At 37.5% G+C, this 24924-nt stretch overlaps 1 protein-coding gene across 1 annotated transcript in view; it reads left to right on the top strand.

The window, feature by feature from the left end:
• The window catches only part of LOC145672905 (cytochrome P450 4C1-like), a 323535-nt gene that overhangs the window by 201633 nt on the left and 96978 nt on the right, over positions 1 to 24924 (top strand). Inside the window, exon 6 of the mRNA XM_081742106.1 lies at positions 4471 to 4597. Within this exon, the coding sequence (XP_081598232.1) occupies positions 4471 to 4597 (127 nt within the window). The remainder of the gene's footprint in view (positions 1 to 4470; positions 4598 to 24924) is intronic.

Here is a 24924-nt window from a genome sequence, read left to right as displayed (position 1 = left end):
TCTTCTAATTTCTTTAAATTAAATCTCTCCGTTTTCGAACATTGAATATTACCTTTATTCAACGATAATCTCTCCCGTATTATCGCTACTACCAGGTAGTGATCAGTGTCACAATCAGCCCCTCTAAACGACCGGACGTCAATTATGCTAGATTGTCTTCTTCTATCTACTAAAACGTGATCAATTTGATTATGTGTTTTTCCGTCTGGTGATGTCCAAGTGTATTTATGAACGTCGCGATGTGGGAATTTTGTACTCTTCACGATTAGGTTTTTGGATGTTGCAAAGTTCACGAGTCTAACACCGTTGTCATTACTTTCCTTATGCAAACTTTCGTTCCCTATAATCGATTTGAAAATATCCTCTCGTCCTACCTTCGCATTGAAATCCCCTAATAGAATCTTCATATGGTATTGCGGGAGTTGGTCAAATATCCGTTCCACTTCTTCGTAAAAACTATCTTTTATATCGTCACCCTTATCTTCAGTTGGAGCATGTACATTTGAAACAATAATATCACACCATCGTCCCTTAAGAGTAATAAAAGAAAGTCTGTCAGTAACAAATTCAACCCGCTTAATTGCTGGTAATATTCGTGTTTTGACGAGAAACCCTGTTCCTAATTGGTGATTTTTATTTCCTTCTCCGTAAAAGAACGTAAAATTTCCGGAATTCACAGATCCATTTCCTTCCCACCTAACTTCCTGAACTCCTACTAAGTCCATCCTGTATTTCTCTAACTCACTCGTTACAGATTTTAACGCGCCTGCCCTATAAAGACTTCTAATATTCCATGTTCCAAATCTCATGTCCATTTTCTTTTGCTGATGTCGTGCCAAGTTAGCAGTCCTTGTCCGAGGCTTTTGTGAATGTTTCTGAACAAGTACCTTTTTTTACAGGATGAGGGTGTTAGCCTTACCCAAACCCCCAAGCTGGAGGACCACTCCTAGTCGTCTGTCCGCGACTGCTTATTCAGTATATTCGCAGCTAACCTCTATATCTAGAGGCCTTCTCCTCGATCCGCAACCTGAGGACGCGCCATGCCGTGGTGACAGGAACCCACCAAATTTAGCTGTAACTATTCTAAAAATTTTATAGGGTTTTTGATATTCAGGAGTAAAATTTCCTCTAGGGGTCGAGCGTCCCACCTTGCTCCCCTGATGGGCGCCCTTGGTCAACGCTGTTTTCCCAATGTTCTTCACATAATCTTTCACTGTCAGCAGAGGAACACCAAATACTTTCGATGCTTTTACTAATCCCAGTATGTTTTCTTTCACTGTAGAAATTACCTCTTTCATCGCTTCCTTGTCCTAAATTTTTGCTTTTGTTGCCATCTAGTATGAAAACGGAGTACTTTGTGACTTAGAAGTTTAAAATTTCATTTCACACAATTCTTGAACAATGTACCGTAGAACGTGGAGAAAAACTAGGTTGTGAAAATGTCACCCGACATGCGAACAAAACTCAATATTCAAGCTGTCAGAGCTACTGCGGCAATCAAGCAGAAAGGAAAAGATGAAATTTTTAATGCAGATAGTCTAGTAAAATGCAAACATTCATTTTTGTCTTACATTTGATTATCATTTACTTTAAGACGAGTGTAGTACAATCATCACGTTCTACATAAACTGGTGTCCCATTTTCGCACATATGCGAAATAAGGATCCACCAAATGGGTTTTGTCTACGTAGGAACGATCACCCTCAATAGCGCAGCTTCACACTTCTTTCCCACCAAAGTATAACTGAATAATAAACTTCATATCAACTTGTAATACAAAACAAACTTAACTGCATGTCTCTTAAGAAAACGGACTACTCTGAAAAGCTTCAGACGAGAGTTTTTTTGATTCGTCACTGTTTATTCACAACACACGCTACACTGTTAACTTTCTCACAAATTGCTCTGTAGAGTTACTGTTCCAAGTAGCAGATAGTTAGCAGAGTTGCCAACTCATAAAATAACTAAAACCTCCAGGCAGACGAAATTACCCGACTGGGAGAAATTTGGGTACCTTTCTCTATACCTATACTGTAAATTTAACCATGGACATTGCTTTCCAGGGATATCATAAGTTTCTGTAATCTTTCACGAAAGTAATTTTGTGAGTGTATAAAGTTTCTGTCATTTATATGAGTAGAGGTGCTGCCATCTGTAGTTCCTTTGTTCATTATGGTCCTCTTCGTTGCTGATAATATTTTTTTTTTGTTCGTCGTACCTCCTTACCAATAATCTAAGGTATTCCAATCATTAATATAAATAAGGGACTTATAAGAGTCATGTCCTTTTATAAAGAAAAATGCTTTTGTAATTGTATAGTGGTGATCCAAGGGTAAGATTGACTTTTACTATAGTTCTGTAAATTTATTTTTGTATTTAAGAAATCACGTATCGGTTTGTATTTTGTGTTACATTACTTATATATTCTAAAATACACTCTTACTGAAAAAGACAGAACGATAATTACAAAACAAGCATGGATCTGTAAAAATTAAATGAATAACTAGTGGAATCAATTTATCTCGGTTTATTCGAAATATCTACTTCCTTTCTCCAGCCATAGCGTTGCATAATCCAGTAAGTCTGGAATGACTTCTGGAAGTCCTGGAATGTAATGGTGTTCAAAATACTTGTCACTGCTTTATTGATGATAAAAACATCGTTTTAAAAAAGGCAACCATTCAGTGATTTGTTTTACATTTGCGGAGAACAAAACAATCACAAGGAGATAGGTGTGGTGAGTATGAGGGATGTGGTAACACACAAACATTTTTGGACCTAAAACTTGTTTATTGTTTATGTTTAATGTGGTTGTTAAAAGTTATTCTATTTAGATATTACGTAACCATTAGACAACACGATATTTTTTGGGTTTTGTTGAACATTACTTCTGAGAAATTGTAATAACACTGAAAGAAGGAAGAGGCATAATCACTGTGAAATTAAAATACTGCCAATTTTACAGTAATTATGTGATATCTTCAAATAGATAAAAGATAATCGAAATGTGGAACAAGAGCGCCCTAGACAGTATTATTTTGCATGCGGTACCGTTATCACGAGTCACCTAGTAGCTTTCCGTTTGCAGCCATTTAGAAACGCGAAAATAAATGCCGATTTTCTAAATGTCTGGAAATCGAAAGCAGATAAGTGAGTCGTGATAACGTACCGGGATATAAAATAATATTGTCTGGGAAAGTCTTATTCCACTTTTCGATTATCTTTTATCTATTTGAAGATATCACATAATTACTGTAAAATTAGCGGTATTTTAATTTCGTCGTGATGGCGCCTCTTAAACAGGCTTTCAAATGCTTACATATATTCATCAATATTACATACCTGTCGAAAAGAACAGGCGGCAATTTACTGATATTTTTGTAATTTTTTGTAAATAGTCCCTTGAAATCCAGTTTTGCAAGAAGAAATTTTAAAATAGAAAAAAAAAGACACTCTTTAAACCTCTTTATTGATATGAAACATCATACCCACGTTTCAGTACAATTGGAATTTCCATGCCAGGTACACAAAATACTGTATTAAGGAAACATTAATTGAGTTTCTATTCTTTAGGTTCTTTCAGGCTGCAAATGATTAATATGCTTAAAATATTCGCCCCGTGCTTTAAAAGAAACATAAATTAGAACTCCAAAAGCATTCGGCTAAAGAAGCAATTAAATCACGTCACAGCCCTCTTCCTTGTTGCGAGCTGCTGTCTAGGTCTATGGATTTAAAAATGCAACTATAAGAACAACGAAACATAAATGTAAGAAAAATACTGTACATACTTCAATACATTATATTCAAATAAATCGAAATATACTAATTTTATACGAAATATACTAATTTCAAACTATATCTCAAACCAGGCGTGAAGAGATAGATAATGCTGGTCCGCAACTTTGGCTTTTGTAAACGTAGTAAGCAGTATTATTTCTACATAACTAGGCTCTTGTGTACAGGGGCGGATTAAGTCGGATTAAGGCCCTGGAGCCGACTATTTCAAGGGGGCCCTATGTTACGAATAGTTCCATAAATTTTCTTTGCTGCCTTCCACAGCCTCATCGAACCACCGAGAACTATGCTGTAATATTTTAATGTGCTCCAAGTTTACAATAATTAGTTTAGTTACATTCATAATTAACTGTTAAATAATTACATTCATTATTAACAGTTAAATGCTGCTGATGGAAAGACTTAATTAAATCTAGCGATACCGCGAGTGTAACGTGCGGGAAAAAAATTTAGCATGGGTCTGAAGCCTATAATATAATAAGTTGATTGCAATATTTTAGTATTAAATAGAGGGATTTTAAGGGGCCCCCTAAGCTTGGGGTCCCCGGAGCCTGGGCTCCATTGGTTCCGCCCTTAATCCGCTCCTGCTTGTGTAAACCAATATTTTCGGAACTAAATACGAGTATGTGAATAAACTACCCGATATTTACTATATTCCTGTCTCTGAACTTCCAGAATCACCGACATCATTCACAAGCGGCACTTCAGACCATGGCTCCACTACAACTGGATATTCGATCTGACGTCATACGGAAAACAACAGAAGGAGGCCCTCAAAATACTTCATGGCATGAGCAATAGGGTAAGTGCTGGTTTCAGTAGGTATAATACATTAGTTGTGCACGTAAATATCTTCGATATTAATTTACTGTTCTATCTTGAAATGTAGACGTTTTTCTCTAAAACAATTGTATCTACAGTTCTGTTGTTCCTTTTAAAAAAAAAATAATAAAAGACTAAGCACAGTACAAAGAGAAAAATGCATTCTCCGGACAGCGGTATATTGTACTAATATACGGTATCCTCTTGCTTACAACAGAACTCAGTATGGAGCATATGTTATGCATATGCTACATACGCACTGCCCTTAGATGTTACATCATGCCGTTGCAGAATGTCTGACATCTAACAGTTTTCCGTATATCACATGCATATATTTATGATACCTTCGTCAGCTATATGTTATATACGTGCATTTGTATGTGAGATCCTGACCGCTATATATTGTTTCATACAGAAATACGTATAGATGGAACACTTATATAGAAAGTATTATAAAACATGCGTTTTCAGTTATACGTCTGCTGTACGTTAAGTCCAAAAACTACAGGAATTACGCATGTAACCTATCTTTTTAAGTACGCCACCTACAATTTTTTTTCTTAGTGTAATGGATCTAGAACGTAAAAACCGGAGGTAGCCAGAACCCAGACTATGATAGGCATATTATGAGTTTGATGTAAACTTTCAAAAATATATAAATAAAAAATAGCCTAATCACTCAAAAATTGGATGCCTAGGCTAGACAAGATTTGAGACTGTCTCGACTCGAAAATGTGCTGTAAAAGTGATGTCTCGACTCGAGAAATATATATTTTTCTATTGGAAGAGCTGTGTCTCGACTCGAATTTTGTCAGGAAAATTCTGTCTCGACTCGACTTGAACGCATCCCTACTGCAACGTCTCAACTTTGAGTTTCTGGTCCGGTCCCCATATCGTATCTATTCTCGTATTTTTTTTTCCGTATCGTCTCTATTCTCAACTCGAAAACGAAACGAAACTCGATACAAGAAGTGGATGTTGAAATTCGAGACCAGACGAGACCAGACGAGACCAGACGAGACGAGACGAGACGAGAAACATAATATTTCTCTTCTCATTTTATACAAAACAATTAAGAGGAGACGTGAATCGAGACGGGACAATAAATTTCTCGAGTCGGAGCTCCTTAGTGGCTAAGCGGTTAGCGTACGCGCCTTTGGCGTGGGAGACCCGGGTTCGATTCCCGGCGGGAGCTCATGTGGTTCGGATTTCACGTTAATAATTAGTCAACGTCTCATATAGCCTCGCTGCTGAGCGGGACGTTAAACTCAAAATCAACTCAACTGAACTCAAATTTTTCGAGTCCTGTGAGCAGCACTAGTTCACCCAAGTCTTAGGTCTCAAACTCTGTTGTAATGTTACATGACACATGGTTTTAATAATAATAATATAAATTGATAAAGGTGATTCTACGAACATAATGAAGAACATTTATTAATATTTAAAAGTACGAAAGTCATTATATAATATACTTGAATAATAAATGTGATTTAAATGTTGATATATTCTACGACACCCTTCATGGACCTCCAGTGACGTAACTAGGGTTACAAACGGGGCTTGTGCCTCGGGCGCCGGATTGGGAGGGCGCAAAAGTGGGCAAATATTTTTGAGGAGCGTTTTGGTTTGGTTGGTCAGGGAGCGCTAAGACGACTTCTTCCCCCGGGGCGACAATTAGCGTATTTGCGTCGCTGTGGACCTCTAGTCATTCAGACGGATTCTGGTAACTTGTAGATGAAATTAAGAAAAAAAAAACATTGCATATATTTTGTACATAAATTCACAAAAGAGAATAGAGGCACGATGGCTAAATTCTAGAGCACTTACCTCTGGTGCGTGGGGTCCCTGGTTCGATGTCCGGCCATATATGTTCGTGGTGGATAACATCGTGTTTGTGTGTTATCTTGGGATACTCCCGTTTTTTCCAACTTTCTCATTCCACCAACACTTCCATCATCATTCACTTACTTTAATCATCGTCTCCCTTAGCCTAACGAGCACAATCGTGGGATTCACTTACTTTAATCATCGTCTCCCTTAGCCTAACGAGCATAATCGTGGGATTCACTTACTTTAATCATCGTCTCCCTTAGCCTAACGAGCATAACCGTGGGATTCACTTACTTTAATCATCGTCTCCCTTAGCCTAACGAGCATAATCGTGAGATTCACTTACTTTAATCATCGTCTCCCTTAGCCTAACGAGCATAATCGTGGGATTCACTTACTTTAATCATCGTCTCCCTTAGTCTAACGAGCATAATCGTGGGATTCACTTACTTTAATCATCGTCTCCCTTAGCCTAACGAGCATAATCGTGGGATTCACTTACTTTAATCATCGTCTCCCTTAGCCTAACGAGCATAATCGTGGGATTCACATACTTTAATCATCGTCTCCCTTAGCCTAACGAGCATAATCGTGGGATTCACTTACTTCAATCATCGTCTCCCTTAGCCTAACGAGCATAATCGTGGGATTCACTTTAATCATTGTCTCCCTTAGCCTAACGAGCATAATCGTGAGATTCACTTACTTTAATCATCGTCTCCCTTAGCCTAACGAGCATAATCGTGGGATTCACTTACTTTAATCATCGTATCCCTTAGCCTAACGAGCATAATCGTGGGACGTTAAATTGAAAGTTTTCAATTCATTTTTTGAAAACTTAAACGTAAATAATAAAACGAATATAGACATAAAACGAATATAGAAAACTTAAAATACAGGGTGGTCCAAAAGTAGGTTTACAGACCCGTACTGATATGCTCACTGTATTTCATATCATTTCTTATTGTTATCAAACAGGTAGACCTAGATTCTTTATTACTTGTTCTTAATGTCTTTTTACTTATGCCTTAAGCCCGGAACAGCCGAAGAAAATAAACCCATAAGTTAGAATGTTATACTTGAATCATGCAGGAGTGTATACTTACTTTTGGGCCACCCTGTTTTAAATGTCTTTTCTTGTAATTGAAGTTATGTTTTGGTGTGACACTTGTGGACCAAGTTGCCGTTGCCTTCCCCACTGGCCTAGTGGCTAGGACGCTCATCCTTGGTGCTCGAGGTCCCGGGTTCGAATTTTGGTGGGAGAGTCTTGAAATTTAAACACCTTACAGTCAGGGCCGCCAGAAGAAAATTTTTTAGGGTGACCCATCTCCATAATAGCTATATTACGTCTGGTATTATTGGTATTTGATATACGTGGTTTGCTATATTACGTATACATTTTCGTAAGCCAAGAGGGCCCGGTCGCCACCGTATCCCCCTTCGGGCGCTCATGCTTCTAGTAGTTTGGATTTCATTTAAACTCTAGGTCCATGTCCCATATAGCAGCGGTGCTTATAAGTGAAGCTATACTCACAACTAACCAAATTACCATGTATTATTGAACTCGAATTTTGCCCCCAGGGACGCCTTGGCTCAATGATAAAACGTTCACATCTGTTGCTTAGGGTGCTTCGTTCGATTCCAGCTCACGCTAAGTGGAGTTTGCGGTGGACAAATACCGTGTGCGAGAGCTTTCTCGGATTTATTTAGTTTCGTCCGACGCTGAGAAAAATCCGTTATCCGGACAGCCGTATATTGTACAAATCTACGAGATCCTTAGGTTTACTACGAAAATCTGTACGGAACATACGTTATGCATATGCTACATACATATTGCCCTTTTGCCGCTTAGATGTTACATCATGCAGATGCAGGATGTCTGACATCAAACAGTCTTCCGTATATTACATATGTATATGTATGTTATATATGTGAGCTGTATGTTATATACGTCGATCTGTGTGTGAGATCTTTACCGCCTATATACAGTTCTTTCTTTCATATGGAAAGTACGTTTATTCGGGACACTTATACGGAAAGTACGTTTATTCGGGACACTTATACGGAAAGTACGTTTATTCGGGACACTTATACGGAAAGTACGTTTATTCGGGACACTTATACGGAAAGTACGTTTATTCGGGACACTTATATGGAAAGTACGTTTATTCGGGACACTTATACGGAAAGTACGTTTATTCGGGACACTTATACGGAAAGTACGTTTATTCGGGACACTTATACGGAAAGTACGTTTATTCGGGACACTTATAGGGAAAGTACGTTTATTCGGGACACTTATACGGAAAGTACGTTTATTCGGGACACTTATACGGAAAGTACGTTTATTCGGGACACTTATACGGAAATTACGTTTATTCGGGACACTTATACGGAAAGTACGTTTATTCGGGACACTTGTACGGAAAGTACGTTTATTCGGGACACTTATACGGAAAGTACGTTTATTCGGGACACTTATACGGAAAGTACGTTTATTCGGGACACTTATACGGAAAGTACGTTTATTCGGGACACTTATACGGAAAGTACGTTTATTCGGGACACTTGTACGGAAAGTACGTTTATTCGGGACACTTGTACGGAAAGTACGTATAAAATATACGTTTTCAGTTACACGTTTGCTGCTGGATGTTACATAGGGTCGTACTTTAAGAGTCCCTATCACTGCGAAATTAAAATACCGCTAATTTTACAGTAATTATGTGATATATTCAAATAGGTAAAAGATAATCGAAAAGTGGATCAAGACCTCCCTAGACGATGTTATTTTGCATGAGGTACCGTTATCACGAGTCACCTAGTAGCTTTCCGTTTGCAGTTATTTAGAAACGCGAAAATAAATGCCAATTTTCTAAATGACTGGAAATCGAAAGCAGATAAATGAGTCATGATAACGGTATCTCACGCAGAATAATATTGTCTAGGGAGGTCTTGTTCCACTTTTCATTATCTTTATCTATTTGAAGATATCACATATTTACTGTAAAATTAGCGGTATTTTAATTTCGCAGTGATGAGGCCTCTTAAGTCCAGAATCTAGAGAATTTATGCATGTAACCTACGTTTTTACGTACAACACATACATATTTTTCCTCGCTGCATTTTCTTCATTTCGCCACTTCATACATTCTCATCACCACCATCTCCTTTAACCTAAAAGGCATGAGCGTGGAACGTAAACCTGAAAGTTTTAATTTCATTTGAAATTTCTTCCGACTTCAATATGATGTACGTTGATGCGTCATCCCCTGGTGTGCTGACAAATGAGATACGCCGGAAACTATGCATGAATGGATGAGTCAAATAATTTTGTCACTTGCGATGGAAACAAGAGTGCATGTTCCCAAAAGTTACCTTATAATCCCGAAAAGTACGGACGCTCGGTAAAGAAAGCATAGGCCCATATAAGTTCCACATTTACATTGATACTTAGGTACGGTTCCTTTAATTACATTTGATGCGTTTACACAGCAAAAACTGAGGTGTTGAAATAACACAAAATGACTACCGCTTTAGCAAGTTACTTGTGTGTCAATTGAATACCAGCCACATCGCCTTCCGAGCATATCAGAAATACCTTGTTACTGACTGTAAGTATTAGCATTGTATTTTTATTGTTTGGTATGAGCGAAGCTTTGCGAAATATATTTCACATTTGTGGCAAGTTACTAATAACACTATGTTTTCTGTAATCGGTCACAATAATATTGATGTAAACCTGTGAATCATCTGCAACAGTTACAAAGATAGCTGTGCTTCCATCTGTTTTCTTTATCTGTTATTCTTGTGTCTTAGCATATATGAACATAAGATGGCAGAACTGTTGCCTATGTAACTGTTGTCAGACGATTCACAGGTTTACAACAATATTATTGTGACAGATTACTGAAAACATAGAACATTATTCGTTACTTGGCGTCTCCTTTCATCCCGTTGACAAGTGATGAGATGGTAAGAATCGAAGTCCGGCGCGGTACATAGGGACAAGAATACAGGTGTTTCAGTGGCAATGAACTTTGCTGAAGTACCAATGCTTTACCAATAAAAAGGGATATTCTCGTGTAATGGATAATACCGTTTACAGACTAGGGGAAGATTCGGACTTGTAGACTCGAATTTATGACCCTCGCGTGTACATCCTTGTCGTGTCAACATCCAGAATCGACTCTTCTTTCTCTAACTCATCCAGATGGTTTTGCCAGGCGTATCTTTGGTCATTCGCTTCACAATTCGACAAATTTCTACGTAGATTATGAAAAATGCAAGCAACGTATATCAATCACCAATAAGGTGGTTGTTGGAATGTGGACAAAGGAAACACAATCTGCTGTTTTATTAATTAAGAAATATACATACAGAAACAAGTTAACAGAAAATAGAAAAATAGAAATTCTTCCGTGTCTGTAATGAAATTGAACCAGAGGTAAAAGTGGTTCTGAAAAAGTAGGGAGACACATTACGTCACGCCGTCCCCCGTGTCTATCCTTGCCCATTGTAGTGTTTTAGCAAATGGAGGGACGCTATAGATATTTTTTTTTGAAATGGGGGACGACATTCCTCTGCGTTCCCCCTCACTTTTACTCCTAAATCCAACTGTTAGTGAACTGAAAGAGATGGAAATTAAAATATAACTTCAACATTGATCTGATGGTGAGAATTTAGAGTTCATAATTTCAAATAACGATTATCATTTTCACTAAATTACGTCCAACATGTTGTATTCAAATATTTGTAATTGTTATACATAACTCATCATGAAGACACGATACCTGCGCAATATCATTATCACCCATAATACTATACCAGCATTGGAAGTGGTTGAAATTTACTGGCACTTAGGGTTTTAATATTTATTTCTATACAGCTAATACGGTAAGAAACTTCGAAATTATTTTCACACAATTTCAGTGTCCCGAGTTGAGGTTTGTCTCGATTTTCATCTATCTGTTCAAACCGAAAGTTGAAAATCTATTATTTCCGGTTACAACGTTGATAGTAAAATGGATGGAATGGAAATGTAGATTCAGTAACGCAAAAATATGTTTCACCTCTGATTTTGTTTCTCTATTGTAGGCGGAAATGATAAATATCAATTAGCATTTCTGGTTTCAGTATTAATCTCCATAGTGCAAAAACGGTAAGAGATGTTAAGTAATGGCTTTTTGATATGGATTCAGTGCTTGAGAAACAGGTTCTATATTTTATGTTATTCCTCTATTGCAAGCAGTAGTTATAGACGTACTACTTCAAGTTTGGGAATTGAATTTGCATAGTTTGAAAGTCTACTGAAACGAAACGAAACTTTATTTCCTTTTTGGAAGTCAGTCGGTTAGTCCACAGGCAGATAGAAAACTGTACTTACAAAATAATTAAATATGAGAAAGGAGGGTAAGAGTACGCAATTAATTTAGTTTTCGTCACTAATTTGTTATTATTAATAATGATATTCTTACGAAAATTTACAAGTGGGTACGCTACAACGTCTTATAATTATATAAAAGAAAAAGAAACAGAAAACAAATATCACTTCTGAAGGAATAAAGAAAAAGTAAAACAAGGTAACTTGCATGCATATTTTCGAAATACACTCAGCCCTAGCCAGAAGGCATTAGGTTTGGCAACATCGCACGGAAACGAATGCTGAATTGCATTCTAACCCGTTCCTATTATTATTATTATTATTATTATTATTATTATTATTATTATTATTATTATTATTATTATTACTTCTTTTGCTATGGATCTGTATATGTAGAAGGGCAATGTTATTTTAATGAAAGAACTTTAATGAAAATTTTAAAAAATAATCGTTAAATCACTTTTTGAATATTATTTTAATCTTATTTTAAGGAAAGAAGTATTATAAAAAATTAAAAATAATAAGAAAATCTTTCCTAACGCAGGATTTGAACCCACGCCAACAACGATTTTCCTTACTAGCATGTTGCGCTAGCTCACTCTGCTACCTTTTTTTTTAAACCTTCTTTATTGAGAAGAACAAACAAAGTACATGAACATATTAAAAATTAAAAAAAAAAAGTGAATTTATACATTTGTAAAAAAATATGGTAAAATAAAAAAAAACGAAAAGAAGAAGAAAGAAAAAAAACTGACATAATGAACAAAGACAATGCAAATATACATAGGTGTCTGCACGGGGCAGGCAGGTTACATAATTATTAGTAGATTTACCATCAGTTATTCCTACATTATCATGAGCTGATATGATAAAAGTGTATTACAGATTTGTCATCTTTCTGTTTATTATTATTATTATTATTATTATTATAACATTACATACATGGACAAAGACTCTGTAAGAACAGTTAAATAGTTAGCAAAAAATTTCCTTTTTCGTGCAGGTGAGAGAAGGCTGGCCTGATATTGCAAATATTGCTTGTATAATTCTATATGATAAGGCCGATTAGTATGCACAAGAAACATAATTGTCTGTATAGTTATCCAGATAACAGCATTGTTTTTAAATGTCGGAAAATAATTAAAAGCAGGCCACAAAATAAGTTCTGTTACAGTAAAGCTATGAGGTGAAAGACGACAAATTTTGCTAATTAAAATACAAAAATACTTCCAAATGATTGGTACGTTGGAACAGGCATGAAACTTATGCGCTAGTGTATCAAGATTGTTGCAGTATGGGCATATATTACTATTTACAATACCTATATTGTGAAGTTTTTCCAATGTTTCGTATACATTATTGACTATAAAATACCAGGTTGTACGTTGGTGGTGAGTGAGAAAGGAAGCATTGATGTTTTTCCATATAGCATTCCAATTTTTATGTGGGTGCTTTAAGACAACAGTCGGTATACTAGTAACCCACAAGCGAACATAGCGCCAGTAAAGGTTGTTGACCGAACCAGTTTCAATTGGATCTTTTGCTAGCAAGGCGTATATCATATCAAGTATGACATCACGTAAATGAGGAAATTTGTAGCTCCAAGGAAACACGTGTACTGGCGCCTGAAGGTCTAAACAGTGGAAGCAGACATTGATAACAGCAGCCGTAATCGAAGTCTCGTGTTCACAGACCAGCTTACAACTTCTGTGCATAAGAAGGGCACGTGCCTGTGCTTCTATGTGCAAAAAGCCTATGCCTCCTTCACGTGAGGGGAGGTAGAGTTGATTCTTAGCCACGCGTAAGATTTTGGAATGCCATAAGAAAAACAAAGCGTGACTGGTTAACTGGTTAGATATGTTAACTGGCATTGGTAAAATCTGTGCAATGTGGCTGAAAATACTAAAAACAGACGTTTTGAGAAATAAGTTTCTACTAAAAATGTTCATGTTTCGCTGTCTATGAGTTATAAGAAGACTTCGGATTTTATTTGCTGTAAGATTATATGACTGTTCTACTGTTTGATTGATATTATTGTACCACCATACACCAAGTATTTTGACACTTTGAACCGTATCATAGTAGTTGCTATATGAAGCATTGTATTCTGGATGAATACATAATATTTTTGTTTTTCTGTGATTGAGTTGCGCTCCAGAAGCCTGTTGATATAAGGTTAATAACCGTTGTAGGCTATTCATGTCGGCCGGATTTTGTAAACAATAGTGGGAATCATCTATATAACTTTGTACAGTTAGTTTGGTATTGTAGACAGACACACCAGGGAGTAAACGTTCAGTCGCGTATATAAGTGGTGCAAGGGACAAACTGAATAATAAACTTGACATTGGGTCACCTTGCAAAATACCATTATTAATGTTTATTGGGTTACTTAAGCCACCATTAACTTTAATTTTTGACAATCTATGCGTATAAATTCCTCGTACAAGAGAAATAAAGGAGGACCCAAAACCATATTTCTCAAGGACTTTGAATAAGTAGTCATGGTTAATCCTATCAAAAGCTTGAGAATAATCCGTGGCTAAAATAGCAACGGGTGAAGGAGCAGTTGATTCGTGGTAGGAAATGAAATCTCTAAGATTTGATAAAGCCTTATAGATCGGGTTCTGTTGGCCTATTCCATATTGATGTGCACTTAGCAGTTTGTCACTAAACACTTTTATGCGTGCAGTTAGACAGCGTGTTAAAATTTTTAAATCCGTACACAGAAGGGAAATAGGTCTTAAATCATTAACACTGGAAGTGCGAGAATGTTTAGGTACTAAAACTGTAACACCTGTGCGAAGAGATTCACCTAGAACTAGAGTCTGCCTATATTCATTGAAAAGGTTCGTAAGAAAGGGTGCTAAAATATCTATAAAGGTTATATAGAATTCTAGAGGTAGGGAATCAATCCCCGTAGATTTTCCTCGACGGCCGGAAACAATGGCTGATTTAACCTCTTCTACTGTAAATGGACTAGATAGATATTCTTGATCCTGTTTCTGTAGGACTGTAGGAAGATAGTTGAGAAGTTCGGGACTGTCACAGAAGGAAGTAGGCTTAGCATACAGCTGTTTATAATGATTTGTGACACAATGTATTACTTGCTCACCTACATACACGTGACCGGTGGCATCTTTAAGCTGAGATATAAATTTCTGCTTTCCACGCATGAGTTCTTTGTTGATTTGTACAATTCCGGGAGTTTCTAAGTCGTCATATTGATGTATTTTACTGCGAGTTGTGAAACCTTGGATGCGGCGTTTGTGCATGGCTAATAGGTGGGCTTTAATTTCTTGAATTTGAGGTCGAAAATTGCTACCTTGAAGTTGTTCTTTCATATAGTCTCTTAAGAGAGTGGTGTAATATTGATACTGAGTACAATATGAAGCATTCCGATTCCGACAATATTGTTGAGTAATCACTCGAAACTTCGGTTTGACTTTCTGTTCCCAGAAATGCATAAGGGATCCTTTGTAATATTGATGACGGTGTAAAAGATCTGCCCATTCTTGGTGAATAAGATGGATGTAGTCAGGCTCCTGTAGGATGGAGGTATTAAAATACCACAAGCCGCTTCGTTTTAAAAATTTTGAGACGGGGAGATCAATGGTCATTTTAACTGCCAGGTGGTCACTAAAGCAGATGGGTGTAATTTGTACATCTCGAACCCCATGAAGAAGAGATTTACTGATATAGAATCTGTCCAATCGAGAGGAAGACGATCCAGACGTGAAGAATGTATGTCCTGGTTCATTAGGATGAAAATGGCGCCACACATCCACTAAATCATAAGTTGTTATTAGTTGACGGAGAGCAGACGAATCACTGAAATGAGGATAAGCATCGAGAGGAGAAAGTGTGCAGTTATAATCCCCGGCAAGAATGCATGGGGACTGACCATTATACAAAGCCGGGGGGAGTTCAGTAGCAAAGAAATTATTTCGTTCTCTTTTATACGAAGAACCAGATTTAGCATAGACACTGCACAAACGAATATTTTGTAAATCTCCGGTGGTAATACGCTCACTGGGATGTTGTAAAGGTGCCAAAAAATTGAGATCACTGCGGTAAATAATGGCGGTTCCTGAAGCTGTTTCACTAACACTGGTAACATGAGAATGATTCGGTAGGTAATGGAATTCCGTGACTGCGACTTCCTGAGCAAACAAAACATCGATTTCTTCTTGGTGTATAAAGTCACTTAGGGCATGGTGCTTAACTAAAGAAGTGAACTTATTGAGATTAACAGTCGCTAAACGGAACGTAAACATAAAAACGAGGAGAGACAAGAAATATAAGCGAGCGTTACAACACATGATAAATAGTAGGTAATATCACTGCAGAAAGAATAAAGAAAAGTACCACAATGCAGTATTATGATGCCACTACAATTTTAGGTACCCCCTTTTTCGGAATTAACCACTGATTTCAACTTTTTTGTGGATGCTCGCGTTTGGCGTGCATGAACGACAGAAAGATCGTGTATAGGACGCAAGTCCTTACTACATACACTACTGAGTACTTTTTCTTTACTGAGTTTGCGTTTATCACTATGAGTAATTTCTGTATCTGAGTCACTTGTGGAGTCACTACCGCGAGAGCGCAATGTTAAGTTGAGAGTGAATTCTGGTGGAACAGCTAAAGGTACGGTCTGAGAGACGGAACAAGTCTCTTCGACTAAACCAGTATCACTTACCGTAGAAACTGATGTGACGACTGTTGAAACAGCTGGTGCGGTGCTGGGTGTTATGGGTGCTGGAATAATTTTAGTATCCTGAGTTTCTTCCACTTCCATGGTATTAGATGGTACAGGTTCTGCAGGAGCCGATTCGGAGTGAATGGGGGGATCTGCAGGCTGGTTGTCTGATTCGTTCGGTGGATTTGAAGAAGGTGATTCCAGAACATTCTTACGAAGCACGGGAAAAACACTGTAACTACCTGTATCAGGAGCTGATGGATCCACTGGTAAATTATGAGGTACTCGCACAATGGGAGAAACGGAACTGGTTGATGAAGATGGCACAGTAAGACGGGAATTCCTCTTCTTAGGACATCCCTGAACAAAATGGTCGGGGGAGTTGCAGATGGCGCAAGTTTGAATTTGACCAAGAAAGCTGGTAAACAAACGTAAACCACAGACCGTGATAAACGAAGGAATGTTTCGTTTAATAGTCATTTTAACAAGCTTACGACCCGTTCGGGTAGCATAAACATGTTCCTTTGAATATTGTTCGTCGACAATACTAGTAACATCGCCATATTGGGAGAGCACACGCGTTAATTGCATGTCACTAAGTTCCATGGGGCATAAGGACACCTTGACTATCACCACAGAATTATCCGCCAAATCAATAGGCAACACATGTTCCCCATTATTATCGGAGTAGGTCACTACTCCATTAGTACTAGCTAGGATTTGTTCACATAACACTTTGTTAATTAATTTCAGATATAAGTTCTTACGTAGAAAGTCCATTTCAATGGACAACACCTGATCAAGGGTTAACTTAAATACCTTACGTATCCATTCATGAACAGCAATAGACGTGGGCTTTTGACTCACCGTAACAAAGTTGATACGCAATGTATTAGCTCGTATGCAACTCATGGCAGTAATTCGACGATAAACGTCACCAAACTATGAACAAAATAAATATGCACTGAAAATGCTTATAAAGTTAGAACGGTTAAACTGAAAATAAGTCACACTGAAACTTCAAGTTCTCACAAAAAAAAAAAAAAATAGCGATGTAAACAAACACTCGAAACTAGAGCGACGGCAGAGACGATGTTACTCGCCTCGTTGCGAGCGCTGAACTGCTACCAGGGCCTACAGCATCTGGCGTTTATTTTGTGCTATATGTAGGTCATGACTCGTGATCGCGATATAAACGTCATTCATTTTTCCTACGTTGTTGCCAAGCGTAACCCCGTTCACAATGCCTTATGGCTAGAGTTCAGTGTATTTCGAAAATACGCAACTTCCATACTCTTGCCCGGGTAAGAGTCATATTGATGGACACAAAGAGTTCGCATTTAACACAAGTCACGAATGAAATGACCCTTTCCTTCATATCTCGAACGGTTCTCATGCCACCACGCCCTACAACTTCTGCACGAAACCCAATCATCCTCAAATGTTTCCCTACAGCCTGGACAAGTTGTAATTCCTTGACTTTCATTGTCGGTGCACTGGATGTTGAGGGTGCAGAACTGCTCTGATACAAGTTCAATGCATGTGTGTTTTTGTTGACCTTCTTTCTTCTATCTTTACTACTCTTCAGTTGTTCTGCTTCTACTAAGCGTTCTTTCACCGGGGAACTAGAGAGAATCCCCGATTTCTTAGAGTGCCCTTTCTTCCGCACCTCTTTCTGGCGCTTTGGTAAAAGATGGATACTTAGAATTGATAAATTTGCTGAAATGTTGCTTAGTTTACGAGCATTTTGGTCTGACGTACTTCGAACAGCAGAAACAGAAGTCTCATTATATTCCAAAGATACTCCCGAACGATCATCATTTGGAAGTTCATCTGGCACGATTAAAATCACTTACTGTTACTTTTGATGGCAAATGTCTTCTTCAGAGAAGACATCAGGGTTAAAGGGACATATGACTGTAGAAGGAAATAATGTAGCAGCTTTTTAAAGAGTAGTTACTCGTAAGTAAGCGGCGCTGAACAGTTTTTCAACGTGTCTTTTTTTTTAACAGTGTCACTCTGATTTTCCCTAGCAGTCATCCATTTTTCAACTTTTTTGGCCATATGCCGCTTTCAAGGCACCAAAGAAACACGTGTTAAGTGGCTGGATCTTGTGGCTAGCATGTGGTGGAAGGGAAAGCACGTTATATAATTATCCCTATAGAAATGAACAGTTGCAAGCGAACAATGCAAAGTACGATTGTCTACTATCAGAAGGACAGGATCTTCAGTAGAAGGGTTTATATGATTAGCAAAATGCTGAAGCCAAGATACGAAAAGTTCTGTATTCCTGAAGCCAGACTCAGAAATGAGCTTCAGTGTTCCAGGAGGGGTGCCTCAACACAATTCTTCTTTCATTCTATTGCCTGGAAAAATCATTGCTGGAGGAATATAGCATCCCTGTTGGACTACAGTAGCAAACCACCGTTACAAGTTCACCTCTTTCTCCAGAAGAAATTTTGCACACAGTTTTCTTTCCGGTTGAACTGATAACCTCCGAAAATTTTGAAGGAACGTTGGTGAGGCCAGATTCATCCATGTTGAAAATTCTATGGGGTGGGAACTTTTTTTCATCGTAACACTTCTGAAGATTCTCAAAAACTAATTTCACTGAATGATGGTTGAAACTCGTTTATGGGCTCAAGCTATATTGCTTGGGTTCCTCAGGGATAGGTGTTGTCTCTGATAAAATCCCCTAAGCCAATCTTTACTTGCAAGTTTCTTTTTTTAACACGGTTAAATGGATGATCAATCTTGTTTGTTTCAGCAAAATCGAATGTTACTTTCATCATTTGTTTCCTGGTGACACCGTAAAACATCAGATCCAGTTGCCTGCAATAATCTGCAAGGAGCTTTGCCTTATCTTCAGAAAATGCATTCTTGAATTTCCCTAAAGATTTTGCAACTTTATCCTGAAACGAAAGGAAAAAACAAATGTACGTTTTAGTGGTTTTATAGATCATGTAATTAAGACTCCCGAAACATTTGCCACACATGTAAGTTAATATGCAGAAGTTGTTGCGCCATATAAACAGAATATCGCAGCCAAAATTGTATAATGTCGTAGTATCGAATACCTCAATCGGTATTTAAAACGAAGGGGACAATAGGAGTTATCTTTATTGAAGATCTATACTATTCTATAACTGTATTTACCCCCCCCCCTCTCACGTTTTTTTTTTTTTTTTAAGAAGTGTGCATTATTTTTAAACAAAATTATTTTCAATCTACTGTAGATTTCTAGATATATAAATCATATACGTACAATCGATCCACGGAATAAAATGTCAATTATTTCTGGATCAAGGAGTATAGAAATTGAATAAAACCACTTTGGAGGCTGCAAATTTCCTTTCTGTTATCTGCAACAGTTTGCAGATTCGTGTAGTTACGAATACAGTGGATTTAGGAAGATAGCGACTTGAAGATTTGCATGCATGTTTTTTTTTATTAAATCAGATGGATAAGAAGATATGATAAATTAATGCATTGTATTTAAATTTAATTTTCTTCCACAAATACATCAGAAAGACAGAAAAATTGCAAGGCCAATTTAGGAAGTGATATATCCAGTCTCTTACTTCTGAAGAAATGAGGAAAGATATCTTGCATGTCTTTTACCTGGGAACGATTCTCTAGTTAAAGTCAAATATTAGTGAGTATGCTTTGATGATAATTATACGTTAGTGTTGAAGTATAACTATAAGGAGAACCCAACGATGCCAATATCTCAATTTGTAAATATTTGGTCATTCTAGGCCTAACTCGAAAATATTGGGTCTACTCAAATAGAAATGACCATTTGTTGCCAGCAAATTTCATTTAGTTATTTATATTGTTCTGTCAAACAATAAAACGTACAAACATGAAAGCATTCTATAAACAAGAGGAATTTTAATTTATTTCTTTACAGATTTTGATCGTTTCCTCAGAGTGGCTTCATTCATGTTAACAGGGGCGGATCCAGGGGTGCGATCGGGGCAATCGCCCACCCCCCAGAAGAGAAACTTTCTTATTATATATATATAACCCATCCCAGAGTTTGGAGCCCTTAAAAGTAGCAGTATGACAACCCCCCCTCCCAGAAGTCGGTCCTGGATCCGCCCCTGCATTTTAAAATCCCTTGCAACAAATCTTCTACTTTCGCCATTAGCAATTCTCCTCTTCGCTTCCTCTGATTTCTCTTGGTCATCAAAGGCAAGTGACAGCACCGTAACTTAGGTTTTTTCTTGGGGGGGAGCATTAATACGCGTATCTGGGCCCCGCAGAAAAAGGTGTTTTTCTAATTCTTGGGCTTCCTCTTTCCATCTTTCTCTTACTCTTTATGGGCCACCCGGAATCTGTGGGCTCTCCCGCATGACAAGGTCTGCGGGGCCGTTAGTTATGGCCCTGGGCCCTTTCCATACATGACAAATTAATTAAGGGGACAATATTGACAAATCCCAAAGCCATACAAATAAATAGTAGACATTTTTTTTTTTTTTTTTTTTTTTACTGAAATGGGCTCACGACTCATTTTTGTTTTATTTGCGTTTTGTGTGCTGTTTTGTTTATGTAATATAGTGAACCTGTTTGGTACTTCATTTATAATTTTATGTTCCTATCGTATACGAAGTAAGAAAATTTTGTCTTATAATAGGCCCCCTGGAACGGCGGGGAGCTTCCGTGGGGGCAGTTGCCCCCTGCCCCCACAAGTTACGGCCCTGGCAAGTGACTATTTTCAACATCTTCAATAAAGAAAAATTACCCCTATTGATAAAAAGTAAAATTAAAAATAGTGAAAATACAAATACTTTAATAAAATGTGTACAATCAATAGCAAATGGATAGCAAGAATAAATAATGGCTAAAAAAAAGATAACAACTATCTTCTTTACAATCAGAGGCCAAGAGTACGCACGAACCCTTAGCTTCTTGAGCCGTGCGCATTCTTGCTCTGCCATCACCTTCGTTCATATTAACTTTACTAAAGCCTGTGACAAACATCTTGGCATTTCAGCTAAACGAATAAAACGCAAGCTCTGACGCGATGTTGCCGAATACTAAGGGGAGTGGCTATGGCTAAGCAGACAAACTACAGCGCGATCAGGTGACAGGGGATAGACGTGGATGTGTGCAAAATAAACGCGGCAATACCGCTGGCCTCTCATTTGCTAGGGAACTTGGAGCGCCGCCTTCAAATGCCAAGATGTTTATCATGCCATTTAGTGTCTACTTTTAGGTACCAAAGGAGTGTCTTCATTATTCAATTAAAAAAGAACCAATAAAGATTTTACTTCGTTTTTTTTTTTTTTCAAGTCTAAAGGCATTGTAGAACATGCTACGTATGGTTTCACGCCTTTCTGCGTCGAGACATAGAAGATGGTGAACTCATATTTATTTTTTATTAGACCTATTTTACTATTTTTTGTCGGGCTTACTTTTGCACCTAGAAGATTAAAATTGTGTACAATCATTCATTCTATCAAGGAGTATTTATCAGATCACTGCGTTAACACAGGGGGTCCAGGGGGGCAAAAAAGTAAGGAAAATTGACATTTTTACCAAATTATTTTTTTTTCGCGATTTTCACGCCTCAGATACATAATGCAGACATGTGAATGGTACCGTTTGAAAGGCGGTTCTATTCTGAAGAGAATGATGGCCGAACTATGATCGTAGTATAAATAAGGATGCCTCAGAAATATTTGACCTGAGATCCTGTTTTATACGGGAATCTGGGATATTGTGAAGAATATTGTTTTCTGGCGGGTCTACTTTTGCACCTAGCAGATCGAAATTTTGCACAAACATTCAGTTCACCGAGTAGTATTTATCAGATTTTTTTCAGATCTCTGCGTTAACACCGTGGGGTCAAAAGGGGCAAAAAGATTAAGAAAAGGAATATTTTAACCAAAAAATCACCTTTTTCGCGACTTACCCGCCTCAGATACACGACGGAGACATGTGAATGGTACCGTTTGAAAGGCAGTTTTATTCTGAAGAGAATGATGGACGAACCATGATCCTAGGGTACATAGGACGCCTCAGGAAATTTTATCTGAGATCCTGAAAATATTATTTTTGGGTAAATACTATTTTCAGTGGAGTATTTAGGGGGGCTTCCGGGTTTAAGCCCCCCCCCGAAATCTTACTATAGTAATATATATGAAATATCTTGCTGAATTTTCACATTTCAGGCAAAGCCCCCCGAAAGTTAGCAAAGCCCCCTCTGAAACAAAATCGTAAATACGCCACTGCCTATTTTTATTATTTTATGACGGAATTACTTTTCCACCTAGAAGATTGAAATTTTGCACATACATCCAGTCCATCGAGTAGCTTTTTATCGGATTTCTTTCCAGATCTCTGCGTTAACACAGAAAGGGTCCAGAGGGGCAAAGCAGTAAAGAAAAGAAATATTTTAACTCCAAAATCTCTTTTCTCGCAATTTTTTCCGCCTCACGTATATGGTGGAGACAGGCGAATGGTACGGTTTGATAGGTTGTTCTATTCTGAAGAGAATGAGATACAAAACATGATCCTAGGATAAGCAGAGATGTCTCGGGAATTTTTTTTTACCTGAGATCAAGATTTTTTTCGGTAATCTGGGACATTGTGGGGATCATTGGTAAATATTTTTCCCGCTCTTACTAGATCAAGATACAAGAATGAAGTTTTGTACACACATTTAGTACACCCCTTAATATTTTTCAGTTGATTTTCAGATCGCTGCCTCAACACAGGGGGGGTTCCAGAGTGGCTTAATATTTGAAAAAAAATCAGAGAAAAATCCCGATTTCCACCAAAATTTCCCGCCTCAGGTTCACGATAGGGAAATGTGAATAGTACCATTTGAAAGAGTTCTATATTGCAAAAAACGACGTATGGTCCATGATGCTACGATAAATAGAGAAGATGCTGTAGCCGCATGACTGAAAGTCTATAATTTACCTTTTAAAAAGCCGGAATTTTAAAGGGACAAAAGGTAGGGATGCGCACGAGACAAGATTTATGGCTGTCTCCTCTCGAAAATGTGCTGTAAAAGTGATGTCTCGACTCGAAAAATGTATATTTTTCTATTGGAAGACCCCTGTCTCGACTCGAATTTTGTAAGGAAAATCCTGTCTCGACTCGTCTCGTCCGCATCCCTAACAAAAGGTTAATATATTCAATTTTAAACAAAAGGCAGCAGCACTTCTGATTTTGCTATTGACTGGCAACTATGGGACTTTAGTTAAAACAGTTACTTGAGACGACAGAAAGTTAACTTCATTTTATTGTTGTACTTAAGTTTGGGATCACTCTTCTTTTCAGTTTGTTTATTTTACTAGATATGTGTGTAATAATCACAAATCTCTAATTGATTACATAAAGTTAGTTGATACAGGCTAAAGTTGGTAGTTCCACACACAACTTCCATTATGCCTTTCGGTTTTATATTTTTTAAGAAGCAATGCATGGGTGTACTAAACCCTTGCTTCGTTATCTTTATTAAAGTTTGGTTCTTCTGTTGCTAATACAACTTATTCTCAATACTTTTTCATATGACACTAGAGTCGAAGGAAGAGGTTCTATCTTTGATCTTTTTCATCTATAGACTGGAATAGTTGTGACGTCATTTCCTCTCCGTTACCATGGTGATCGCCATTTTGTTTTCTATACAAACTTGAGTGTGTAAATGAGGTGTTGAGTAAATAATGGCTGTGAAATTATTCAGGATTTTTAAATACTTTGAGAGCGAAGTAAAGTTGGTGGAAAAAGGTGAAATGCTCATGAATCAAATCACATGTCTTCCGTAATGTATGATGGTGAATTTAAATATTTAAAAGGCAGAGTGGAGGCAAACATGAAGAACTGAAGTAGAAGTAAGTTTGTATCCATTATTTTCACAGAAAGGGAACAAACCTGATGTAAAGATCGTGTTGACTTGTCTGTATCATGTAATATTACAATTGTGTGCTCTGATTGAATCATATTTGCTCATTGATTTTGCCTTAGTAATTTTACGTTTACGATTAAGAATTTTATGTTGCCTACAGAATATCGAAAATCTTTAGTAAAGAATTCTAAGATGTTGCTTGTTCCATTTCTGCTCAATTACATTAATGTTTACAATCAAATACATAACACATCATTTATACGTTATTTCTCAGCCTTCGCTTGTGTTTGTATAGAAAATAAAATGGCGATCCCATGGCAACGGAAAGGAAGTGACGTCACACTAATTCAGTCTATTACAGCCAATTTCAAATTTGAGTTTTGAATTCGCAGAATTTAATGGTTTTACGATATGAAGACTGTGAAACGAAGCTCGCCTAGTTTCTGTTTTGGAACTAGGCTTGACAGTCCCGAACCGGACACTCAACCGTATTAAACGATTTAGAATTCTGGGCTTTCGGTATCTATGGCC

The sequence above is a fragment of the Thermobia domestica genome, chromosome 16 (assembly GCF_964235325.1).
Source record: "Thermobia domestica chromosome 16, izTheDome1.hap1.1, whole genome shotgun sequence".
Lineage (NCBI taxonomy): Eukaryota > Metazoa > Arthropoda > Insecta > Zygentoma > Lepismatidae > Thermobia > Thermobia domestica.
The sequence above is the reverse complement of the archived record's forward strand: the minus strand, read 5'-3'. Positions and strand labels throughout refer to the sequence as shown.